We start from the raw sequence: 25,657 nt of genomic DNA, 5'->3' as shown, positions 1-25,657 counted from the left end.
GACCGGTCTAATTATCGGCCCATCTCGATTCTCCCAGCCCTCTCCACAGTGCTGGAGAAACATGCTAATCAACAACTTTCCCGGTTCCCAGAAAGCAAAACGGATGCTGAGGAAGTTTCAGCACTATCCATCGTCGTCTGCTAGACAACTGGTGGTCCAAGCTCTGATGACATATAGACTGGACTATGGGAACGCTGTATACTTGGGCCTGCCCGACTATCTGGTTAATAAACTGAATGCGAATGCGTGCATGGTTCTCAGCCTTCCCATAGGAGCACATGTCCTCAGCTCTCCGAAAACTCCACTGGCTTCCCGTAAGCAACAGGATTGCCTTCAACACGTCACTACTAATTCACAGGGCACTGTATTGAGCATGTCCAACATACTTGAAAGCAAGAAAAGTGCCTCTACATCCCTCTCTGAAATCTTCGCTCAGGAAACCTTGTTCGAGCCAAAATTCCACGGTTCTGTAAATCCAGAACAGGTGGCAGATCTAATAATTCCCACATCCAACACTCTGTTAAGGAAGAGGGTAAAAACTAGGCTCTTTTACAACAACTAATCAGTTCACGTCCCGCTCCTTAGTGTCACACCTGACTGTGTAGAGCACCAGGACACTCTACAGAGTAAAAGTTGTGCTGTATAAGTTCCATTTACAGTGCATTACATTACAGTGTGGTGTATTTTACGCTCCAGCTCAGTCCCTCTTGTATCGAACAACTTGTTGGATAAGGAGAACAGAGACTATCATGCATTAATATTGACTAAATAGTTGTAATTGTTTGCAAACGTGTATCTAGTTCTAAATGATAACTGCTTTGTTGTTCCCTCAGCGTTATATTCTTTAAAAAGGTGACGTTTTAAAAAACTCTGTTTCAGACTCGCATCACAGAAATGATTTGAGCGACGCGTCAAATGCCAGTGATAAAGTAACCAGTGTCCCTAGGAAAAGGAGCCGAGTAAAGATGAACAAACGGGATTTTATTAAAAGGAACATTGAGGTGAGTGGCACTGTGGAGTAAAGAAACAGCAGCGTTCTCAGTGTGGTCGGGCCATGTCCTAAGGGTTGTCTCCTTGTGTTCACAGTTGGCTCTGGGGAGTAGAGAGGCAGCAGTTGCCTCAGTGTGGTCAGGCCAAGTCCTAAGGGTTGTCTCCTTGTGTTCACAGTTGGCTCTGGGGAGTAGAGAGGCAGCAGCTGCCTCAGTGTGGTCGGACCATGTCCTAAGGGTTGTCTCCTTGTGTCCACGGTTGGCTCTGGGGAGTAGAGAGGCAGCAGCTGCCTCCGTGTGGTTGGGCCATGTCCTAAGGGTTGTCTCCTTGTGTTCACAGTTGGCTCTGGGGAGTAGGGAGGCAGCAGTTGCCTCAGTGTGGTCGGACCATGTCCTAAGGGTTGTCTCCTTGTGTCCACGGTTGGCTCTGGGGAGTAGGGAGACAGCAGCTGCCTCCGTGTGGTTGGGCCATGTCCTAAGGGTTGTCTCCTTGTGTCCACGGTTGGCTCTGGGGAGTAGAGAGGCAGCAGCTGCCTCAGTGTGGTTGGGCCATGTCCCAAGGGTTGTCTCCTTGTGCCTACAGTTGGCTCTGGGGAGTAGGGAGGCAGCAGCGTTCTCAGTGTGGTCGGGCCAAGTCCTAAGGGTTGTCTCCTTGTGTCCACGGTTGGCTCTGGGGAGTAGAGAGGCAGCAGCTGCCTCAGTGTGGTCGGGCCATGTCCCAAGGGTTGTCTCCTTGTGCCTACAGTTGGCTCTGGGGAGTGTCAAGGCAGCAGCTGCCTCAGTGTGGTCGGACCATGTCCTAAGGGTTGTCTCCTTGTGTTCACAGTTGGCTCTGGGGAGTAGGGAGGCAGCAGCTGCCTCCGTGTGGTTGGGCCATGTCCTAAGGGTTGTCTCCTTGTGTTCACAGTTGGCTCTGGGGAGTAGGGAGGCAGCAGCTGCCTCCGTGTGGTTGGGCCATGTCCTAAGGTTTGTCTCCTTGTGTCCACGGTTGGCTCTGGGGAGTAGAGAGGCAGCAGCTGCCTCAGTGTGGTCGGACCATGTCCTAAGGGTTGTCTCCTTGTGCCCACAGTTGGCTCTGGGGAGTAGGGAGGCAGCAGCTGCCTCAGTCTGGTCGGGCCATGTCCTAAGGGTTGTCTCCTTGTGTTCACAGTTGGCTCTGGGGAGTAGAGAGGCAGCAGCTGCCTCAGTGTGGTCGGGCCATGTCCTAAGGGTTGTCTCCTTGTGTTCATAGTTGGCTCTGGGGAGTAGGGAGGCAGCAGCTGCCTCAGTGTGGTCGGGCCAAGTCCTAAGGGTTGTCTCCTTGTGTCCACGGTTGGCTCTGGGGAGTAGAGAGGCAGCAGCTGCCTCAGTGTGGTCGGGCTAACTCCTAAGGGTTGTCTCCTTGTGTCCACGGTTGGCTCTGGGGAGTATGGAGGCAGCAGCTGCCTCAGTGTGGTCGGACCATGTCCTAAGGGTTGTCTCCTTGTGTTCACAGTTGGCTCTGGGGAGTAGGGAGGCAGCAGCTGCCTCCGTGTGGTTGGGCCATGTCCTATGGTTTGTCTTCTTGTGTTCACAGTTGGCTCTGGGGAGTAGGGAGGCAGCAGCTGCCTCCGTGTGGTTGGGCCATGTCCTAAGGGTTGTCTCCTTGTGTCCACGGTTGGCTCTGGGGAGTATCAAGGCAGCAGCTGCCTCAGTGTGGTCGTACCATGCCCTAAATGTTGTCTCCTTGTGTTCACAGTTGGCTCTGGGGAGTAGGGAGGCAGCAGCTGCCTCCGTGTGGTTGGGCCATGTCCTAAGGTTTGTCTTCTTGTGTTCACAGTTGGCTCTGGGGAGTAGGGAGGCAGCAGCTGCCTCCGTGTGGTTGGGCCATGTCCTAAGGGTTGTCTCCTTGTGTCCACGGTTGGCTCTGGGGAGTAGAGAGGCAGCAGCTGCCTCAGTGTGGTCGGGCCATGTCCTAAGGGTTGTCTCCTTGTGTTCACAGTTGGCTCTGGGGAGTAGGGAGGCAGCAGCTGCCTCAGTGTGGTTGGGCCATGTCCTAAGGGTTGTCTCCTTGTGTCCACGGTTGGCTCTGGGGAGTATCAAGGCAGCAGCTGCCTCAGTGTGGTCGTACCATGCCCTAAACGTTGTCTCCTTGTGTTCACAGTTGGCTCTGGGGAGTAGGGAGGCAGCAGCTGCCTCCGTGTGGTTGGGCCATGTCCTAAGGTTTGTCTTCTTGTGTTCACAGTTGGCTCTGGGGAGTAGGGAGGCAGCAGCTGCCTCCGTGTGGTTGGGCCATGTCCTAAGGGTTGTCTCCTTGTGTCCACGGTTGGCTCTGGGGAGTAGAGAGGCAGCAACTGCCTCAGTGTGGTCGGACCATGTCCTAAGGGTTGTCTCCTTGTGTCCACGGTTGGCTCTGGGGAGTAGAGAGGCAGCAGCTGCCTCAGTGTGGTCGGGCCATGTCCTAAGGGTTGTCTCCTTGTGTTCACAGTTGGCTCTGGGGAGTAGGGAGGCAGCAGCTGCCTCAGTGTGGTCGGGCCAAGTCCTAAGGGTTGTCTCCTTGTGTCCACGGTTGGCTCTGGGGAGTAGAGAGGCAGCAGCTGCCTCAGTGTGGTCGGGCTAACTCCTAAGGGTTGTCTCCTTGTGTCCACGGTTGGCTCTGGGGAGTATGGAGGCAGCAGCTGCCTCAGTGTGGTCGGACCATGTCCTAAGGGTTGTCTCCTTGTGTTCACAGTTGGCTCTGGGGAGTAGAGAGGCAGCAGCTGCCTCAGTGTGGTCGGACCATGTCCTAAGGGTTGTCTCCTTGTGTCCACGGTTGGCTCTGGGGAGTATGGAGGCAGCAGCGTTCTCAGCGTGGTCGGACCATGTCCTAAGGTTTGTCTCCTTGTGTTCACAGTTGGCTCTGGGGAGTAGAGAGGCAGCAGCTGCCTCAGTGTGGTCGGGCCATGTCCTAAGGGTTGTCTCCTTGTGTTCACAGTTGGCTCTGGGGAGTAGGGAGGCAGCAGCTGCCTCCGTGTGGTTGGGCCATGTCCTAAGGGTTGTCTCCTTGTGCCCACAGTTGGCTCTGGGGAGTAGAGAGGCAGCAGCTGCCTCAGTGTGGTCGGACCATGTCCTAAGGGTTGTCTCCTTGTGCCCACAGTTGGCTCTGGGGAGTAGGGAGGCAGCAGCTGCCTCAGTCTGGTCGGGCCAAGTCCTAAGGGTTGTCTCCTTGTGTCCACGGTTGGCTCTGGGGAGTAGAGAGGCAGCAACTGCCTCAGTGTGGTCGGGCCATGTCCCAAGGGTTGTCTCCTTGTGCCCACAGTTGGCTCTGGGGAGTATCAAGGCAGCAGCTGCCTCAGTGTGGTCGGACCATGTCCTAAGGGTTGTCTCCTTGTGCCCACAGTTGGCTCTGGGGAGTAGGGAGGCAGCAGCTGCCTCAGTGTGGTCGGGCCAAGTCCTAAGGGTTGTCTCCTTGTGTTCACAGTTGGCCCTGGGGAGTAGAGAGGCAGCAGCTGCCTCAGTGTGGTCGGGCCAAGTCCTAAGGGTTGTCTCCTTGTGTTCACAGTTGGCTCTGGGGAGTAGAGAGGCAGCAGCTGCCTCCGTGTGGTCGGACCATGTCCTAAGGGTTGTCTCCTTGTGTCCACGGTTGGCTCTGGTGAGTATGGAGGCAGCAGCTGCCTCAGTGTGGTCGGGCTATGTCCCAAGGGTTGTCTCCTTGTGTCCACGGTTGGCTCTGGGGAGTAGAGAGGCAGCAGCTGCCTCAGTGTGGTTGGGCCATGTCCTAAGGGTTGTCTCCTTGTGCCCACAGTTGGCTCTGGGGAGTAGGGAGGCAGCATCTGCCTCAGTGTGGTCGGGCCATGTCCTAAGGGCTGTCTCCTTGTGCCCACAGTTGGTTCTGGGGAGTATCAAGGCAGCAGCTGCCTCAGTGTGGTTGGGCCATGTCCTAAGGGTTGTCTCCTTGTGTCCACGGTTGGCTCTGGGGAGTATGGAGGCAGCAGCTGCCTCAGTGTGGTCGGACCATGTCCTAAGGGTTGTGTCCTTGTGTTCACAGTTGGCTCTGGGGAGTAGAGATGCAGCAGCTGCTTCAGTGTGGTCGGACCATGTCCTAAGGGTTGTCTCCATGTGTCTAAAGTTGGCTCTGGGGAGTAGGGAGGCAGCAGCTGCCTCAGTGTGGTCGGGCTATGTCCCAAGGGTTGTCTCCATGTGTCTAAAGTTGGCTCTGGGGAGTATGGAGGCAGCAGCTGCCTCAGTGTGGTCAGGCCATGTCCTAAGGGTTGTCTCCATGTGTCTAAAGTTGGCTCTGGGGAGTATGGAGGCAGCAGCTGCCTCAGTGTGGTCGGACCATGTCCTAAGGGTTGTGTCCTTGTGTTCATAGTTGGCTCTGGGGAGTAGGGAGGCAGCAGCTGCCTCAGTGTGGTCGGGCCAAGTCCTAAGGGTTGTCTCCTTGTGTCCACGGTTGGCTCTGGGGAGTAGAGAGGCAGCAGCTGCCTCAGTGTGGTCGGGCTAACTCCTAAGGGTTGTCTCCTTGTGTCCACGGTTGGCTCTGGGGAGTATGGAGGCAGCAGCTGCCTCAGTGTGGTCGGACCATGTCCTAAGGGTTGTCTCCTTGTGTTCACAGTTGGCTCTGGGGAGTAGGGAGGCAGCAGCTGCCTCCGTGTGGTTGGGCCATGTCCTAAGGTTTGTCTTCTTGTGTTCACAGTTGGCTCTGGGGAGTAGGGAGGCAGCAGCTGCCTCCGTGTGGTTGGGCCATGTCCTAAGGGTTGTCTCCTTGTGTCCACGGTTGGCTCTGGGGAGTATCAAGGCAGCAGCTGCCTCAGTGTGGTCGTACCATGCCCTAAACGTTGTCTCCTTGTGTTCACAGTTGGCTCTGGGGAGTAGGGAGGCAGCAGCTGCCTCCGTGTGGTTGGGCCATGTCCTAAGGTTTGTCTTCTTGTGTTCACAGTTGGCTCTGGGGAGTAGGGAGGCAGCAGCTGCCTCCGTGTGGTTGGGCCATGTCCTAAGGGTTGTCTCCTTGTGTCCACGGTTGGCTCTGGGGAGTAGAGAGGCAGCAGCTGCCTCAGTGTGGTCGGGCCATGTCCTAAGGGTTGTCTCCTTGTGTTCACAGTTGGCTCTGGGGAGTAGGGAGGCAGCAGCTGCCTCAGTGTGGTTGGGCCATGTCCTAAGGGTTGTCTCCTTGTGTCCACGGTTGGCTCTGGGGAGTATCAAGGCAGCAGCTGCCTCAGTGTGGTCGTACCATGCCCTAAACGTTGTCTCCTTGTGTTCACAGTTGGCTCTGGGGAGTAGGGAGGCAGCAGCTGCCTCCGTGTGGTTGGGCCATGTCCTAAGGTTTGTCTTCTTGTGTTCACAGTTGGCTCTGGGGAGTAGGGAGGCAGCAGCTGCCTCCGTGTGGTTGGGCCATGTCCTAAGGGTTGTCTCCTTGTGTCCACGGTTGGCTCTGGGGAGTAGAGAGGCAGCAACTGCCTCAGTGTGGTCGGACCATGTCCTAAGGGTTGTCTCCTTGTGTCCACGGTTGGCTCTGGGGAGTAGAGAGGCAGCAGCTGCCTCAGTGTGGTCGGGCCATGTCCTAAGGGTTGTCTCCTTGTGTTCACAGTTGGCTCTGGGGAGTAGGGAGGCAGCAGCTGCCTCAGTGTGGTCGGGCCAAGTCCTAAGGGTTGTCTCCTTGTGTCCACGGTTGGCTCTGGGGAGTAGAGAGGCAGCAGCTGCCTCAGTGTGGTCGGGCTAACTCCTAAGGGTTGTCTCCTTGTGTCCACGGTTGGCTCTGGGGAGTATGGAGGCAGCAGCTGCCTCAGTGTGGTCGGACCATGTCCTAAGGGTTGTCTCCTTGTGTTCACAGTTGGCTCTGGGGAGTAGAGAGGCAGCAGCTGCCTCAGTGTGGTCGGACCATGTCCTAAGGGTTGTCTCCTTGTGTCCACGGTTGGCTCTGGGGAGTATGGAGGCAGCAGCGTTCTCAGCGTGGTCGGACCATGTCCTAAGGTTTGTCTCCTTGTGTTCACAGTTGGCTCTGGGGAGTAGAGAGGCAGCAGCTGCCTCAGTGTGGTCGGGCCATGTCCTAAGGGTTGTCTCCTTGTGTTCACAGTTGGCTCTGGGGAGTAGGGAGGCAGCAGCTGCCTCCGTGTGGTTGGGCCATGTCCTAAGGGTTGTCTCCTTGTGCCCACAGTTGGCTCTGGGGAGTAGAGAGGCAGCAGCTGCCTCAGTGTGGTCGGACCATGTCCTAAGGGTTGTCTCCTTGTGCCCACAGTTGGCTCTGGGGAGTAGGGAGGCAGCAGCTGCCTCAGTCTGGTCGGGCCAAGTCCTAAGGGTTGTCTCCTTGTGTCCACGGTTGGCTCTGGGGAGTAGAGAGGCAGCAACTGCCTCAGTGTGGTCGGGCCATGTCCCAAGGGTTGTCTCCTTGTGCCCACAGTTGGCTCTGGGGAGTATCAAGGCAGCAGCTGCCTCAGTGTGGTCGGACCATGTCCTAAGGGTTGTCTCCTTGTGCCCACAGTTGGCTCTGGGGAGTAGGGAGGCAGCAGCTGCCTCAGTGTGGTCGGGCCAAGTCCTAAGGGTTGTCTCCTTGTGTTCACAGTTGGCCCTGGGGAGTAGAGAGGCAGCAGCTGCCTCAGTGTGGTCGGACCAAGTCCTAAGGGTTGTCTCCTTGTGTTCACAGTTGGCTCTGGGGAGTAGAGAGGCAGCAGCTGCCTCCGTGTGGTCGGACCATGTCCTAAGGGTTGTCTCCTTGTGTCCACGGTTGGCTCTGGTGAGTATGGAGGCAGCAGCTGCCTCAGTGTGGTCGGGCTATGTCCCAAGGGTTGTCTCCTTGTGTCCACGGTTGGCTCTGGGGAGTAGAGAGGCAGCAGCTGCCTCAGTGTGGTTGGGCCATGTCCTAAGGGTTGTCTCCTTGTGCCCACAGTTGGCTCTGGGGAGTAGGGAGGCAGCATCTGCCTCAGTGTGGTCGGGCCATGTCCTAAGGGCTGTCTCCTTGTGCCCACAGTTGGTTCTGGGGAGTATCAAGGCAGCAGCTGCCTCAGTGTGGTTGGGCCATGTCCTAAGGGTTGTCTCCTTGTGTCCACGGTTGGCTCTGGGGAGTATGGAGGCAGCAGCTGCCTCAGTGTGGTCGGACCATGTCCTAAGGGTTGTGTCCTTGTGTTCACAGTTGGCTCTGGGGAGTAGAGATGCAGCAGCTGCTTCAGTGTGGTCGGACCATGTCCTAAGGGTTGTCTCCATGTGTCTAAAGTTGGCTCTGGGGAGTAGGGAGGCAGCAGCTGCCTCAGTGTGGTCGGGCTATGTCCCAAGGGTTGTCTCCATGTGTCTAAAGTTGGCTCTGGGGAGTATGGAGGCAGCAGCTGCCTCAGTGTGGTCGGACCATGTCCTAAGGGTTGTCTCCATGTGTCTAAAGTTGGCTCTGGGGAGTATGGAGGCAGCAGCTGCCTCAGTGTGGTCGGACCATGTCCTAAGGGTTGTGTCCTTGTGTTCACAGTTGGCTCTGGGGAGTAGAGATGCAGCAGCTGCTTCAGTGTGGTCGGACCATGTCCTAAGGGTTGTCTCCGTGTGTCTAAAGTTGGCATTGTGGAGTAGAGAGGGAGGAGCAGCATCAGTGTGGTCAGGCCAAGTCCTCAGTGTTGTGTGCTTGTGTCCACAGTTGGTGCTGGGGAGCATAGATGCAGCAGCTGCCTCCGTGTGGTTGGGCCATGTCCTAAAGGTTGTCTCCGTGTGTCTTAAGTTGGCTTTGGGGAGTGGAGAATCAGCAGCTGCCTCAGTGTGGTCGGACCATGTCCTAAGGGTTGTCTCCTTGTGCCCACAGTTGGCTCTGGGGAGTAGGGAGGCAGCAGCTGCCTCCGTGTGGTTGGGCCATGTCCTAAGGGTTGTCTCCTTGTGCCCACAGTTGGCTCTGGGGAGTAGGGAGGCAGCAGCTGCCTCCGTGTGGTTGGGCCATGTCCTAAGGGTTGTCTCCTTGTGCCCACAGTTGGCTCTGGGGAGTAGGGAGGCATCAGCTGCCTCAGTGTGGTCGGACCATGTCCTAAGGGTTGTCTCCTTGTGTATAAAGTTGGCATTGTGGGGTAGAGAGGCAGGAGCAGCATCAGTGTGGTTAGGCCAAGTCCTCAGTGTTGTCTGCTTGTGTCCACAGGTGGTGCTGGGGAGTAGAGAGGCATCAATGTGGTTGGGCGGAGATCTCAGTATTCCCTCCTTGTGTCTAAATTTAGCACTGTGGAGTAGAGATGCAGGAGCAGCCTCAGTGTGGTCGGGCCATGTCTTAAGGGTTGTGTCCTTGTGTTCACAGTTGGCTCTGGGGAGTAGAGAGGCAGCAGCTACCTCAGTGTGGTCGGGCCATGTCTTAAGGGTTGTCTCCTTGTGTTCACAGTTGGCTCTGGGGAGTAGAGAGGCAGCAGCTACCTCAGTGTGGTCGGGCCATGTCCTAAGGGTTGTCTCCTTGTGTCCACGGTTGGCTCTGGGGAGTATCAAGGCAGCAGCTACCTCAGTGTGGTCGGGCCATGTCCCAAGGGTTGTCTCCTTGTGTCCACGGTTGGCACTGGGGAGTAGGGAGGCAGCAGCTGCTTCAGTGTGGTCGGACCATGTCCTAAGGGTTGTCTCCTTGTGTCCACGGTTGGCTCTGTGGAGTAGAGATGCAGCAGCTGCCTCAGTGTGGTCGGGCCATGTCCTAAGGGTTGTCTCCTTGTGTCCACAGTTGGCCAGAGATGCTGGACACCCCGTTGTTTTGATGGATGACGAGAAACAAAGGATCGAAGATCTGCTAAAGGACGTGGAAGATGATGGCGTGCACCCTGAGGCGCTGGTAGGATATGTTTACAGAACTAGAGGGCTGGCATTATGGAATACCAGAGGGCTGAGGTTATAAAGTACTGTTGGGCAGCTCTAGAGGGACGCGGGTTGTACAGTAGTAAATGACTGGCATTATTCAGTACTGTTGGGCAGTGCTAGAGGGATGCGAGTTAAACAGAAGTTAATGACTGGGATTATACAGTGCTATTGGACAGTGCTAGAGTGATGCGGGTTGTACAGTAGTAAATGACCTGGATTATACAGTACTATTGGGCAGTGGTAGAGGGATGGGGTTATACAGTAATAAATGACTGGGGTTATAAAGTACTGTTGGGCAGCTCTAGAGGGATGCGGGTTGTACAGTAGTAAATGACTGGAATTATACAATACTGTTGGGCAGTTCTAGAGGGATAGGGGTTATACAGTAGTAAATGACTGGGATTGCACATTACAGTTCGGCAGTTCTAGAAGAATGCGGGTTGTACAGTAGTAAAGTAAAAGTTACCTTCAGTAACATGATATCTGGTAGAGACACAGTCTAGCTGCAGATTTATTAACTTTTGAATTCTTCCCCGGCGCCAGCCTGGGTCTGGAAATGTTTCTGCAGTACCTCTCCATTCATGACATCAGTGGAGCCATATAAATCCCCTCCGACGCGCGGACGTCAGTTTTCTCTGTGAAACCTTTGGTGCCAGAATGTGAAACCTTCCGTGCCAGAACATGGAGCTACCATAGAAACTGGCTGTGGAAACAGTGTGCCAAAAAAGTTCAAAAATCTTTGAAACATTAATAAAGAAGAAACATTGAATGGTATGTTAATACCAAACATGGATTTTAAAGAAATCCCCAACAAAATCAACCAAACACAGGGCTACATGAAACCCTGCACCCGGGTGAATAAGCCCCATGTAAGGGAAGAACACCATACACTCTATAGTCAATTCATCAGTAGTAATGAATGGCTTGGCAATAGTAAAACAAAACCTACAAAAACACCTGGTGTGCCTTTGTCTAATGCTGACAGGTTTCAAACCTGGTGGGTCTTGTAGCTGACCTATGTCGGTGACCGACCGCATACAATTTGTATGTGGTGTTTAGGTGAGCGCCACGATGCTGAAGATTGAGGTTCCTGCTGGAAACTAAAACCAAAGTCGTTGAAGGAGTGGCGTATGAAGTTCATGGCGTCATGTGTATCGCGATCCTCGGAGGCTTCCCAACCTCGGTCTTCATCGTCCCGGGAAGAGCATTCGCAGGGTCGATCTAGGAGCCGAAGTCGGTCTGGAGGATGTCGTTCTCCAGGGAACTTGAAAGGTAGGGGACTGTTGAAGTCACGACATTCTCGGACTTCACCGTCGGCTGAGAAAGCAGTACGTGACACCGCAACACGTCTCCGTGTTTCCGGGAGTCAGGGAGTCGATGGCTCAGATGAGGGAATATTATGATTTCTTACACCTCATCTCCCTCTGGAGCACCTCTAGACCCCAAGAAGGCAGGTGGGGCTCCGTCAGAGGATTTGTTTTCGATGATGGTTGGGCCATCGGATTCGATGGATCAGCGCCGGTCGACGTTGGCTGGTGTCACTTTGGCGCAGGCTCACAGTCCTTCGGGATCTTTGCCTACGACGCCGGTCTTTGACCAACCTACTCTGACATTGACGTCAGCGGCCCCAGTCGACATTGTGATGGCACCGCTTCGGCATCATACGGTGTTGGATGCGGAGTCGGCTATGCAACCTGAGGGGATTGTACAGTTTGTGGCTCCTTTTCAGGAAGATGCGTTGGAAGGTCCATCTGTATCAACTGGGGCAGGATTTGTACAGCCCATTTGCGACACCAGTGTGTTTCAGGTGGAGGAGAGATGGTTTACAGCTTTAGGTGAGGCTAGTGGGCTGGATTCTTTGCCGGCCTCTGGATTGCTTTCTCCCTCTAGTCTTGTCATGGAGGCAAGTTCCTTCTTTGGAGTGCTGTAGGTATGTGGATTATACGGTAGTAAATGATTGGGATTACACAGTACTATTGGGCAGTGCTAGAGGAATGGGGGTAGTAACTGACTGGGATTATACAATAGTATTATGCCATTCTGGAGGGATGGGTGTTCTAAAGTAGTAAATGACTGGAATTATAAAGTACTATTGGACAGTTCTAGAGGGATGCGGGTTATACAGTAGTAAATGACCAGGATTATACGGTACTATTGGGCTGTGCTAGAGGGATTCCGGTTGTACAGCAGTAAAAGACTGGGATTATACAGTACTGGGTAGTGCTAGAGGTATGTGGGTTATACAGTAGTAAATGACTGGGATTATATAGTACTGCTGGACAGTGCTAGAGGTATGTGGCTTGTACCGTAGTAAATGACTGAGATTATACAGTACCACTGAGCAGTGCTAGAGGGATTCCGGCTGTACAGTAGTAAATGACTGGGGTTATACCAGATTATCATCATCATAAAAACTTTATTTTGGCACACAAGGCCATAAAAGCATCTTTAAAAACTGCCAATAAAATACATTAAATTCATAAAATGTACACAATTTAAAATTTGACATTAAAATAATCGATCATCCAGTTTCTGGTGTTACCATTGCCACATTAGCCTGTGTGATGTCCAGGGGAGTACAATCTTGGAGACAATCATGCAAATTCTACAGTGCTATTCTAGTGGGCCAACTTTTTTAAGATGGCTCTGCGCGTGCACCCAATGGGAAAAAGAAACGTGAAATAGAGAAAACAATGTGCATTTGAGTGTCGGATTCCAGTAGCCTATACACTTCGCTACAGTGTCTGGACCCCAGATTCCTACATAGTTGGAGTAACCAACGTGATCTGGCCCTCCTATAACCCTTGCAGAAAAATAACACATGGAGTTCCGTTTCATCAGAGATGTAACATGCTCCCGTTAGTGGCGCCTTCCCATTTGTTCGTAAAAGAGCGCAGCGGGAGAACTTATATCTGAATTGCAAGTAAAGCTTTTTGGCAGAAAGTGGTTGGATATCGTCCTGCACCTGTTCTAGGCTATACCTATTTTTTACTACTAAGAATTCTGTAGTCAAGCGGCCCACAGTGGACCTCCTTTCGAGCTCGTTTATACTCTCTAAAGCTCTCAACCAAGGTCCTTCTAGACGTTATTTGGGAGGTTTCTCCTGCTTTGCTCCATAGGGTTCCCCTACCCAGACCCTCACTGATACTCTCGATGTAGACCAGCCATGATATCTTCCCTAAACCTCGTAGACCCATAACATCGATCAGTTCGTCCCTATATGCAGCTAGTTCTGGGGTGCTCCAAAGACGGAGCGGAGCGGTGTTAGAGGTGTACTAGTGGGGAGACCCATAAGGTGTCTAATAAATGATTTCTCAGTACGGATTAACGAGCCCGATGCACAATGTCCCCATAAGTCTGCTTCATAGAGAGCAGCACTCCTAGCCTGGACTTTATAGATTTCCACCACTGGGCTGAACAATTTTACAGTGCAACTCCTATATAGTTTTAAGATACCCCCCGTTGTTTGGGTTAGTTTCAGCCCCGCTTTGGTAATTTGGGCACCCCAGTCCATTCTTTCTGACAGCGTCATTTCCAGATACTCAAAGATGGTTACCCTTTCAAGGGGTCTATCATCCTGGCAAGGATTGGGGCGGGTGGAATTACCTGCGTTAAAGGCCATATACTTTGTTTTTTGGAGGTTGATCTCCAGTCCCGGTTGTTTGCAGAAGGCACTGAAGTTGTTGAGAGTTCTCTGGATTCCCATAGGGGACTTAGCAAACAGGAGCGTATCATCTGCAAACATCAGGGCTGGGATTTTGCACTTCGCCAGCCTGGGTGCATCGATGTTCTTCCCAGCTGTCAATGAGTCTATTAGACCATTAATGAAAAGGGAGAAAAGGCTCGGTGCGAGGACGCAGTGGGGCTGAGAGTTTGCCATTTTTGCTGTATCTAATCCGAGCAAAATTACCCTTATGTAGGCGTTTTAGCTGCTGGCACAGGTATTCTGGTACTCCCATATCTGACAAGATTGCCCACAGTTTATCCCTCGGTAACAGGTCGAAAGCAGATTTCAAATCTACAAAAATGAAATAGAGGCTGCCACCCTGAATGTAGACGGGTTTCCAAAGTAACAGCTGTAGCCTAAAGATTTGATCAATCATTGATGTTCTGGCTCTGAACCCAGCTTGTAGGGGAGTAAGAATATTATGTTCCTCCATCCAGGCCTGAAGTCGCCCCAATAGCACCCGGGCAAATACTTTCTGGCCAACATCTATGAGGCTAATGGGGCGGTAGTTAGCAGGCAGGAGCGGGGAACCCTTTTTATAGATGGGTATTATTTCCGCCCCTGCCCAAGTGGTGGGGATTGCCATGACTTGTAGTATAGCGTTGAACAGAATGGCTAGGTAGGGGGCCCAGATAGTGGGTTCGGAGCGAAAGAGGTCTCCAGGGATCTTGTCCAAACCCGCCTCTTTAGCCGGTGTTATCTTTCCTAAAGCATCGGAGACTTCTTTCACCGAAATTGGGAGGACATCGTCCAGAATTAAACTCAGGTACAATGGCTCTCCTACCACATTAGCTTCCCCATCCTCGGCCCTTGAATAGAGGGCTTCAAAATGTGTCTTCCATACTCCTTCATCTATATTGGGTTCAATGGCCAATCTACCAACCTGGAAACCGGTATTTATGATATTCCAGAAGGACCTCAGGTCATGTGAATTGAGTGCATTTCTGGCCTCCTCCCATTTTTGGGCTTCCCAAAAAATAGCTTTGGCCATGGCGCCCTTGTATAAAGATATTGCTTCTCTGATTGTTGCCTCATCACTGCTTCTAATGGCAACGAAGAGGTCAGATTTGGCAGCTCGGCAACTGGCATTAAACCATTGCAGCTTAGGTTTGTTGGGTACCCGGGGCTTTTTGTTTTGGTAAAAAAGGCAGCCAGAGAAGCAACCAGGTCTTGGTGATTTTTAGAGATCCTTAGGAAGGGATTGGGGAGTCCTTTGCTTTCTACTGCTTGGATTGTGACCAAGAAGTATGGAATAACTTGATGGTAAAGCTTGGCCAGTTTATCTTGCGATTGGGAAATTTCACCCCAGCGGACTCTCCTTCCTCCGTTTGTCTGGATCAGGCTCTGGACTGGTGCTGGTAACTTATCCGGCACCTTCCTGGCCCAAGGCAGTGCTACTTCCAGGATGAGAGCGTTGTGGTCGCTATCATGGCGAGGACTGATTTTAAAGTCTATTACCCTATGCCATGACTTAGAATCTAACATAATGTAATCAATGATTGAAGTGTGTCCCGGTCTATTAAAAGTATGTGTTCGAGGCATATGAGCTGCAGATTGTACACTTAGCATAGGTCGCCATCTGGTGTTGGGCCCGGATGTTTGCAGTTTGTTTTTCTTCTTGGACCGTCTTTGGAAGTCACGAGTTTGGTGACTCCTCCTTCGGTCCGTACTGCGCATGGGCTTCGGCTCCATCCTCAGATTGTTTTTTTCCGCCATCGGGCTCGGATGTGATACTTCGTACTCCGGCTTCGAACTTCTACGGTTCCAGCCTCGACGGAAAATCCTCGATTCTTCGAGTTCCTCATCATCTTCATCTCTCGAAGCGGCACTTTTTCCATCCCGTACATCGACACCGGCCTTCGGGCCCTCCGCGACTCCGGTCCCGGCCGATGGAAAGGACTCCGTTTAAAAAGTGCCCAAAATGTGGGTCTAAATTTCCCCACACCGACCTCCATCAGGTGTGTAACCTTTGCCTCTCTCCGGAACACGAGGCTCGAGACTGCCCCGCCTGCAAGTCTTTTCGATCGAAGAAAACGATCCGAGATCGAAGGGCTCGACGCACCATGGCGCACTCATCCTCGACAGCTCCACCGGACATCTTCGGAGACGACGCCGAAGCTTCGGAGCAGACACACACCGAACTGGGAGAAGACATCGTCAGCGCTTCCGAGGCCGACGACTCCGACCTGGAGGACGTAACACCAGGACAGCGGGCCGTGAGTACAATGCCCCCTCCCAGCCCCGCACCGAAAACCAAAGAGACTCCGGTTACTCCCTCGCCTGCCGGCCTGGGCAAAACCAAAACCAAAGCCTCGATCACCCCACCTTCGGGCCCGGTGTCGAAGCACTCAAAGTCTCACGGCAGCTCGGGATCGAGCCAGCCGACGCCCGGTGCCGATAAACACCACTCGGCACCGAAGCCTGCAAAATCCAGCTCGACTCCGAAACCACCGGTGCCGAAGCCTGGACACTCGGCGCCGACCAAACACAAACAGAAATCGGTCGGCACCGACGCTCCGGCGCCGAAACAGCATTCGACGCCGAAACACACGGAGACCTCCAAAAAGCAGGGCGTACACAGAACATCGAAACCTCCGGTTCCGAAATCGCCGGTGCCGACAGACGACTCGGCGCCATTGGCTCTGTTTACACCAGACCCTTTACAAAAGACTTTGTCCAGAGATCCAAAGACTGGCCTTTTGACTGTGATTACTAAGAAGCGTCGCCTTGAGGCTCCGGCTCCTCCTCCTCCACCCAAAAAGAAGGACTCAGCTACTTCTCCCCTTAGAGTACCCTCCCCACTGCCACCCCCCCTCCCACCACCACCCCCTCCACCTTTACCTCACTACGATCCGGCCCCATCCCCAGACCCGGATGACGGGGACCCGGACAATGACCCAGGGGACGCCCCAATGGATCCCACTCCACCAGGGACCCCAGATCCATGGGAGGATTATAATAACCCTGATGTACCCAATGTACCTCAAGACGACCTATACCCATCAAGGCCGTCTCCTCCAGAGGACTCTTTAGGGTTTCACCATTTAGTGCAGAGAGCAGCACACTACCATGGGGTGGACATGCACACGGAACCAGTGGAAGAAGACTTCCTACTGGATACATTTGATTTACAAGATCGTTCCACTGCTATTTTACCCATGCTTAAGGGTGTCACCAAGCACGCTACAGAGGTATTCAAAGACCCTGTCAGAGCCAGAGTACTAAACCCTAGAATAGAGAAGAAGTACAAGGCGGCACCCACAGACCCTGCATACATCAAGGGCCCTGCTCCTCTAGATTCCCTAGTTGTCTCCACAGCTAGAAAGCGGGCTAACTCCCAATCCTCAGGAGATGCCCCACCACCAGACAAGGAATCTAAACTTCTGGACGCGTCTGGTAAACGCACCGCCTACCAGGCTGCAAACATGTGGCGCATTGCAAATACACAAGCACTGCTTGCGCGATATGATAGAGCACACTATGATGAATTAGAGGCTCTTATGCAGCACCTTCCAGAGAAATACAAACGCCAAGCTCATGACCTGATACAGGAGGGCAAACTAATCACAAACACCTCCATTAAGTGTGCCCTCGATGCAGCAGACACTGCTTCTAGAGCCATAAACACCAGTGTCCTGCTTCGCCGCCATGCCTGGCTCAGGATATCAGGGTTCAAGCCTGAGGTCCAGACATCAATACTTAATCACACCTTTGACCAGCAAACACTCTTTGGCCCAAAGGTAGACGAAGCGCTCGAAAAAATGAAGAAAGATACAGACACAGCGAAGTCTATGGGAGCGCTCCAGACCCAAGCCTCTAAGCGTTCCTTTCGACGCTCGTCCTTTCGTGGCACAGGTAGAGGCTCCTCCACCGATAATGCCTCTACCTCCTACAAATCCCCTCCTCAAAATACCTTTTCAAAGGGCAACCAAAGAGGTGGTTACAGAGGCAACAACAATAAGGGCAGGGGGAAAACCAACAATACCCGTTCTGCCACCCCACCCGCACAATGACTCCCCTTCGCTCCCCCCAGACCATTCCACTCCGGTCGGGGGCAGACTACAAGATTTTATCCACGTATGGGAGTCCATAACATCGGACAAATGGGTGACCCAAATCATTCGGTCAGGGTACTGCCTCGAGCTAACATCTACCCCACCCAATATCCCACCAAGGCACCGTCCAATGTCCCAAGAGCATTCCACACTGCTCAAACAAGAGGTACTCTCGCTCCTCCAGAAACACGCCATAGAGCAGGTACCCGACAATCAACGAAATCTAGGGGTCTACTCCCTATATTTCTTAATCCCAAAGAAAGACGAGACCCTCAGACCCATTCTGGATCTCCGGCCTCTAAATGCCTACATACATTCAGACCACTTTCACATGGTCACCTTACAACAAGTCCTCCCACTCCTCTGCCAGGGAGACTTTCTCACAACACTGGATCTGAAAGACGCGTACTTTCACATTCCAATACACCCCTCTCACAGAAAATACCTCAGGTTCGTGGTGGACGGGCAACATTACCAATTCAAGGTTCTCCCCTTCGGGGTCACCACTGCACCACGGGTGTTTACCAAATGCCTAGCAGTAGTAGCAGCACACCTCAGACGTCAACATGTTCACGTCTTCCCTTACTTAGACGACTGGCTCATAAAAGCCGCGTCCTACCACCAATGCGTGCAACATACAAACAGCACCATCCAACTGCTTCATCAGCTAGGCTTCACGGTGAACTACCAAAAGTCCCACCTCATACCATCTCACACAAAGCAATATCTCGGGGCCACCATAGACACCTCAAAAGGTATTGCCTATCCAAACTCAGCCAGAATCACAAGCATTCTAGCCTTACGCAAAATATTCCTTCCTCAACACTCTCTACCAGCAAGAGTGTTTATGAAGCTCATAGGGATGATGGCGTCTTGCATCTTCATAGTGCCCCATGCAAGACTCCACATGCGTCCACTTCAGGAGTGCCTAGCACAACAGTGGAACCAGGCCCAGGGTCAGCTGACGGATCTGGTGTTGGTGGACGGCCGCACACATCACTCTCTGCAGTGGTGGAACACCACAAACCTTTCCAAGGGACGGCCGTTCCTGGACCCGGTTCCCCAAGTGACTCTAACAGCGGACGCATCGCTCTCCGGCTGGGGAGCGCACCTCTTACACCTCACAATGCAAGGTCTATGGACGCCACAGCAAAAAACGCTCCACATCAACCATCTGGAGCTTTTGGCGATCTTTCTAGCCCTAAAATCTTTCCAAAAGCAGATTTCAGGCAAAGCAGTCCTCATTCGCACAGACAACATGACTGCGATGTATTATATACAGAAACAGGGGGGGACACACTCTCCCCAGCTCTCCCGCTTAGCCCAGAGCATATGGAGATGGGCAATTCCCCAAAACATTTTTCTCCTGGCACAACATGTTCCAGGCGTACAAAACACCATAGCAGATCTGCTCAGCAGACAGACTCAACAACTACACGAATGGGAACTGCATCCACAAGTTCTTCACCCATTCTTCCGACAGTGGGGGCATCCTCAAATAGACCTCTTCGCCACCCACGAAAACAAAAAATGCCCAAGCTTCGCCGCCAGATACCCACACCCATTGTCCAAGGGCAATGCGATATGGATGAACTGGTCAGGCAGATTTGCATACGCCTTTCCACCTCTCCCACTAATTCCATTAGTGGTCAGGAAACTACAACAGCACTCCCTCACACTCATTCTGGTAGCTCCGACGTGGGCCAGACAGCCGTGGTACACCACGCTACTACAACTATCAGTGGTACCACATCAAAAACTGCACCTTTCCCCATGCCTCCTAACCCAGAACCATGGAGAAATCAGGCACCCGGACCCAGCTCAGCTCAACCTGGCGATCTGGCTCCTGAAATCTTAGAATTCGGGTACCTTAACCTTCCCCCTGATTGCATGAACATCATCATGGAAGCCAGACGTCCTACCACTAGAGCATGCTATGCCGCAAAGTGGAAAAGATTTGTAATGTACTGCCGTAACAATACAATCAACCCTCTAGATGCATCCATACAACACATCATATGCTATCTGCTCCATCTTCACAGGTGTAACCTGGCGTATTCATCCATACGCCTACACCTAGCAGCGATCGCTGCCTATCTACAAAACAGACAGCATTTGTCACTCTTCAGAGTGCCCGCTATTAAAGCCTTCATGGAAGGCCTCAAACGAGTAATTCCTCCCAGGGCACCACCCTCCCCTGTATGGAATCTAAATTTGGTCCTTACACGACTAATGGGTCCGCCCTTCGAACCAATGCACAAATGTGAGCTACAATTTCTCACCTGGAAAACAGCTTTCCTTGTAGCTATCACTTCCCTTAGAAGGGTTGGTGAAATACAAGCGTTCACCATACAGGAACCTTACATACAAATGCATCACAGCAAGGTCATACTTCGAACTAATCCGAAGTTCCTGCCCAAAGTCATTACCCCCTTCCACCTCAATCAATCAGTGGAATTACCTGTCTTCTTTTCGCAACCCCAATCTGTTGCGGAAAGGGCCTTACACACACTAGATGTGAAAAGAGCGTTGCTATATTACATACAAAGAACGCAACCCTTCAGGAAGACCAAACAGTTGTTCGTTTCCTTTTCTCCACCACATAAAGGCAACCCCATCTCAAAATCAGGGATAGCTAGGTGGATTGTAAAATGCATACAAATTTGCTATCAGAAGGCAAAGAGAACATTATCTGTTCCCCCTAAAGCCCACTCTACAAGAAAGTTGGGGGCTTCTATGGCTTTTCTAGGGAATATACCCTTAGATGACATATGCAAGGCAGCCACATGGTCTACACCGCACACATTCACAAAACACTACTGTGTAGATGTGCATTCCCAGCAGCAAGCTAGGGTGGGCCAGGCTGTACTAAAAACACTCTTTCAAACAGCTGCAACGGATACCGGTGGTCGCCGCTAAGGTTGGGTACTGCTATATAATCTATGCTAAGTGTACAATCTGCAGCTCATATGCCTCGAACGGAATATGCTACTTACCAGTATGCATCTGTTCTTGGCATGTAGAGCTGCAGAGTTGTACACGCCCACCCGCCTCCCCGGCTACCTGTATCCGTTCCAGTCCATCTTATTTAGATACAACACACATGGGTTTCTCACTGTTATTACTACGCTCCATCATTTCCCTGTTGGCGAAAAACAATCTGAGGATGGAGCCGAAGCCCATGCGCAGTACGGACCGAAGGAGGAGTCACCAAACTCGTGACTTCCAAAGACGGTCCAAGAAGAAAAACAAACTGCAAACATCCGGGCCCAACACCAGATGGCGACCTATGCTAAGTGTACAACTCTGCAGCTCTACATGCCAAGAACAGATGCATACTGGTAAGTAGCATATTCCTTCCCCGGGCTATCAGATGTGGTGCATCCATTACATGCTCTCAATGAGAATTGAAATGTTAAAGTGCATATCTGGAGTTCTAGCGGTGTCCAGGCCCTAGCGGGGGAATATTAGGCTCTGGGATGGACCAGTGGCGGTCCTCCTCATCCATTGTACCTGTGACCAGTCCGTTCAGGGGTTCGAATTGGCAATTAAAATCGCCACCAATAATTACCCCACAGTTTGGTGGAATGGTTGGGAGACGAGTACTTAGTTGGTCAAGAGTGGTGGACTCTTGGCAGCGGGATGTTGGTCGCGAATATAGGTTTATTAGCAGGATACTTAATTTTCTTTAAAAATTTAAAAGGACACAGAGGATGTCATGTGAGGAGCTCTCAATTTGTTTTGTCTTGTACCCCAAATGAACTCCTACCCAAGTAGACAGCCTCCCAGATGGTCGCCCTCTCCCCGCATGGATGGCCGGGATACTAAAAGATGCATAACCCGGTCTATTTGCTTCATCCCTGGCCCATGTTTCTTGGAACATACAGATCTCATGATGTTCAATGAAGAGTCCCTAATCCGGAATGTCCAGTTTGGATGCTTCTCGCGCTATGTTCCAAGAAAGTATTTTTAAACTTGGGGTGGGTGCACCAGATTTGCATGCGAGGGGGGTTTGATAATATTGCAGGGGGACTTAAACTGGCTCAGGGGTCTTAAACTGGGGTTCAAGGTATGTGAGCCTTTGACTGCTGGTGGAGAAACTACTTCCCACGAAGCTGGTTTAATTGTTCGCGTGTCCTTTTGAGGTGTGTCAGTGTTCGATGTACCCATAGAGTGTAATTTCGATTTGTCCTCAGATAATCTATATTTTCCTGCTTCGTTTGCCTGGACCAAGGCCACCCACTGTATCAGGGGGTCTCTCCTTTGATCAATCTCCCTTAGCTGAGGGGTGAGCGCACTGTAATAAATTTGGTCTTCTATTAGGGGCTCTGGCTTCGGGAGTCAATCCACTGCCTCAAGAGGGCTAAACCTATTATTTACGGGGATATTAAAGTATAGTGAAGATGGTTGGGCCTGCATAAATGGGGAGAATTGATTGTTCTGTTGCCATTCCCTCCTCGTGTAATTGTATCTTCTAAGATCTTGCGGTATCTGGCCTGGAGGGTAGAAATAAGCTAATGGCAGTGAGCTAATGGACCCCCTAATCCTGTGGTAATGGCGATCTAGGAGGGAATCTGCAATCTCCATCTTCCTAAAATTAATCACGACACAGTCGCCAGTGATATCTTTCGGTCCCACCTAGCCCACCCTGCGAATCATGAGAATTTTGTTTATGTCTCTGTGGGAAAATTGTTTGTGGTTGGCTAGCCAATGTAGGCATTTATTCCTTAGGTCAAAATAGGATTCCCTGGCCCCTTCTCTTAGTTCCGGGACTCCTGCTAGAATGACTACATAAAGGGTTGAAGCCGGGGGAAGGTTGATACATGGCAGGGTTGTCCCTGCGTCGTGGTGTCCCTCCTGTGGCGCACTCTTCTGCCTGGCCCTCTCTCCATTAGGGTTATTCGCAAGGGACCTCACTACCCCAGGGTCACCGACTTTTCCCAACTGGGCCCCCTGTTTGGGCTCCTGGCCATGAGTACTATTTCTTTTTCCCAACCCCCTTAGGGCTACTAGGTCACGTGCCCTTGTTCTCCTGGTTGGGTTGTGTTACCTTGCTGGAGGGGAGCGTGTTCACCTTTGTTAAGGGCTCAGGGCTGTGTCTTATGGGGATCATCTGATTGGCCCATTCCTTTTCCCTCAGAATCCTCTCAGTCCTGTCCACCCATCGTTCAACCAATTTGGTGAGCTTATCAACCCGCTCCCATAGATTTTTTAGTTCGTCCCTCACAATTGTCCTTAGTTGGACCTGCATGTGCACCACCATGTCATTGACCCAAGCTGGCTGTTCTGCATCTCCTTTGGGTGATGGTCTCAATCCATCCACCCTCACGACGCTGTGTCTCCAGGGTCGAAGCTTTGTGTTTGGGCCCCTTTGGTACAGCGGTTTTAGACTTCCCTTTTTTTGGGCAGGCACCTCCTGGGTATAGTTCATTCCCTCTACTGGCTGCGTGACTACTTGTAAGGGTGGTTGTATGATCCTGATCAATGGACAGGGGGATCCAGTTATGTCGAGGAGACTGAGGGGAGAGACTAAGTCCGGTGTGAGGGACAATTGTCTTTCTGTTAGCTCAGTTTCTGTTGCCACAACCCCAATGGCTTTCTGTAGCATCTGGTCTATTGATGTTTGTTGGACAGAAGAGGCCGGCTTCACTGCCGCCGCATTGGGTTTCCCGACCCCTCCTTGTCTCCCCATATTTACAAGAGGGTCAGATAGATACCCAATAGTGTTCTGCACCTAGGGTCTAGAGTCACTGACCTTAATAGTGGCTTTTGATGCGTTCACACTCCAAGGATCGGTCGATCTCCCCTTAGAAGGCTTAGACGGGTGGCACAGCACGGCCTCTTCCGGCCACTGACAGGCAAGGACGGGCCCGCCCGTGCACGTCCCACGCTGCGGGAGCCCAGCAAGCTCATTATCGCGCCTCCGGGCGCTGGTGGTGACGTTGTCAGCAGGCATCTGCTCGCGCCTGCTGGGAAATGTCGTGCCCGGGAGCCGTTCCCCTCACGGTGGGATGATTGTGCAGTCAAGCCGTTCCCCCTCACGGCGGGATTGTTATGCTGGTGAGCCGTTCCCCTCACAGCTGGTGTATGGAGGAGAAAGGACACCGTTCCCCTCACGACCAGGTCCACTGCCAGATAAGCACGTCCGGGATTATACAGTACTGGGTAGTGCTAGAGGTATGTTGGTTATACAGTAGTAAATGACTGGGAGTATACAGTACTGGGTAGTGCTAGAGGTATGTGGGTTATTCAGTAGTAAATGACTGGGAGTATACAGTACTGGGTAGTGCTAGAGGTATGTGGGTTATACAGTAGTAAATGACTGGGAGTATACAGTGCTATTGGGGAGTGGTAGAGGATTGGGGATTATGCTGTAGTAAATGATTGGAATAGTACTATTGGGCAGTGCTAAAGGGATGCAGATTGTACAGTAGTAAATGCCTGGGAATATGCAGTACTACTGGGCTGTGCTAGAGGGATGCAGGTTGTACAGTAGGTAATGACTGCGATTATACAGTGCTATTGGACTGTGGTAGCGGACTAGGGGTTATAAAGTAGTAAATTACTGGAATTGTTCAGTACTATCGGGCTGTGGTAGAGGGATAGTGGTTATACAGTAGTAAATGAGTGGGATTGTACAGTATTCTTTGGACGTGCTTGAGGGATGGGGATTTACAGTAGTACATGAGTGGGATTGTACAGTACTCTCTGGACGTGCTTGAGGGATGGGGATTTACAGTAGTAAATGAGTGGGATTATACAGTGGTATTGGGCAGTGCTAGAGGGATGCGGTTATACAGTAGTAAATGAGTGAGATTACACACTACTACTGGGCAGTGCTAGAGGGATGGGGCTATACAGTAGTAAATGACTGGGATTGTACAGTACTCTTTGGACGTGCTTGAGGGATGGGGATTTACAGTAGTAAATGAGTGGGATTGTACAGTACTCTTTGGACGTGCTTGAGGGATGGGGATTTACAGTAGTAAATGAGTGGGATTGTACAGTACTCTTTGGACGTGCTTGAGGGATGGGGATTTACAGTAGTAAATGAGTGGGATTGTACAGTACTCTTTGGATGTGCTTGAGGGATGGGGATGTACAGTAGTAAATGAGTAGGATTGTACAGTACTCTTTGGACGTGCTTGAGGGATGGGGATTTACAGTAGTAAATGAGTGGGATTATACAGTAGTATTGGGCAGTGGTAGAGGGATGGGGGTTTACAGTAGTAAGTGGCTGTGGTGTTCAAATTCTCGGAGGATCGCAATCACCTGGATAGGGCAATGGTTCCTGATTTCGACCGTTGGTATACTGATATACAGGAGTGGACCTTAGCTGAAGAATCTCAAATGAAACTGAGTAGGCGCGATGCCAAGGTTTTTGAGGACCTCACAGTCTGGATGGACCTCTGTGGCACACTCCTAGACCTCGAGGATCCCACGGCCTCCACAGATTGAGAAGCCGCAGATGATGATAGGGACGAGGGTGCACATGCAGTCGGGTAAGGGGTAACCCATTTACAGGTAAGGACAAACCGGTGTGTCTGTGTGTGGAGAGCGGGTTTCTACGGCTACGCTGTACGCAATCATGTAATGCATGATTGGCTACGAATGTGTTCACCCGGAATATGCCCGCTATGCTGTATGTCTTGCACTTGTTTATTTGCTTATCATAAAACTGAAAAATAAAGGTTTAAAACCCCCAATATAAAGAAGTGTCTGCGATTGACTGAAATTGTGAGTACTAGAGAGTTGGAATTAAATGGTACAGGAGGATTGGCATTGTACGGCACGAGAGACGGGGAGTATGCAGTACTAGAGTGCTGTTAATAAACAGTACTGTCAAGTACTAAAGGAGAAGTTAATACTGTACTAGAGAGATTACATTAAACCGTACTAGAGGTCTGAGAATATACAGAAATGGTTGGCAGTGATTATATAATACAGGAAAGGTGCAATTATATGCAACAGGAAGGGTGGGAGTGTACAGTACGAGAGCGGTTAGATTACACAGTACTAGAGGACTGTGTTTATACAATACTAAAGGGCTGTAAGAATACAGTGCTAGAGGGCTGGTAGTGAACCATACTAGAGGGCTATGACTGTACAGAACAGTTTGGCTAGGGCTGAGTTTATACAATACTATAGGGCTGTGAGTA

General features: G+C 51.6%; 1 protein-coding gene across 5 annotated transcripts in view; it reads left to right on the top strand.

The window, feature by feature from the left end:
- The window catches only part of FSIP1 (fibrous sheath interacting protein 1), a 941,373-nt gene that overhangs the window by 444,852 nt on the left and 470,864 nt on the right, over positions 1–25,657 (top strand). For all 5 annotated transcript variants that reach the window (XM_085627480.1, XM_085627479.1, XM_085627477.1 and 2 more), the window contains exons 7-8: positions 880–1,001; positions 9,583–9,690. In XM_085627480.1, coding sequence (XP_085483606.1) covers positions 880–1,001; positions 9,583–9,690 — 230 coding nt within the window. The remainder of the gene's footprint in view (positions 1–879; positions 1,002–9,582; positions 9,691–25,657) is intronic.

The sequence above is a fragment of the Triturus cristatus genome, chromosome 9 (assembly GCF_964204655.1).
Source record: "Triturus cristatus chromosome 9, aTriCri1.1, whole genome shotgun sequence".
Lineage (NCBI taxonomy): Eukaryota > Metazoa > Chordata > Amphibia > Caudata > Salamandridae > Triturus > Triturus cristatus.
This window is presented reverse-complemented; position numbering and strand designations above follow the sequence as displayed.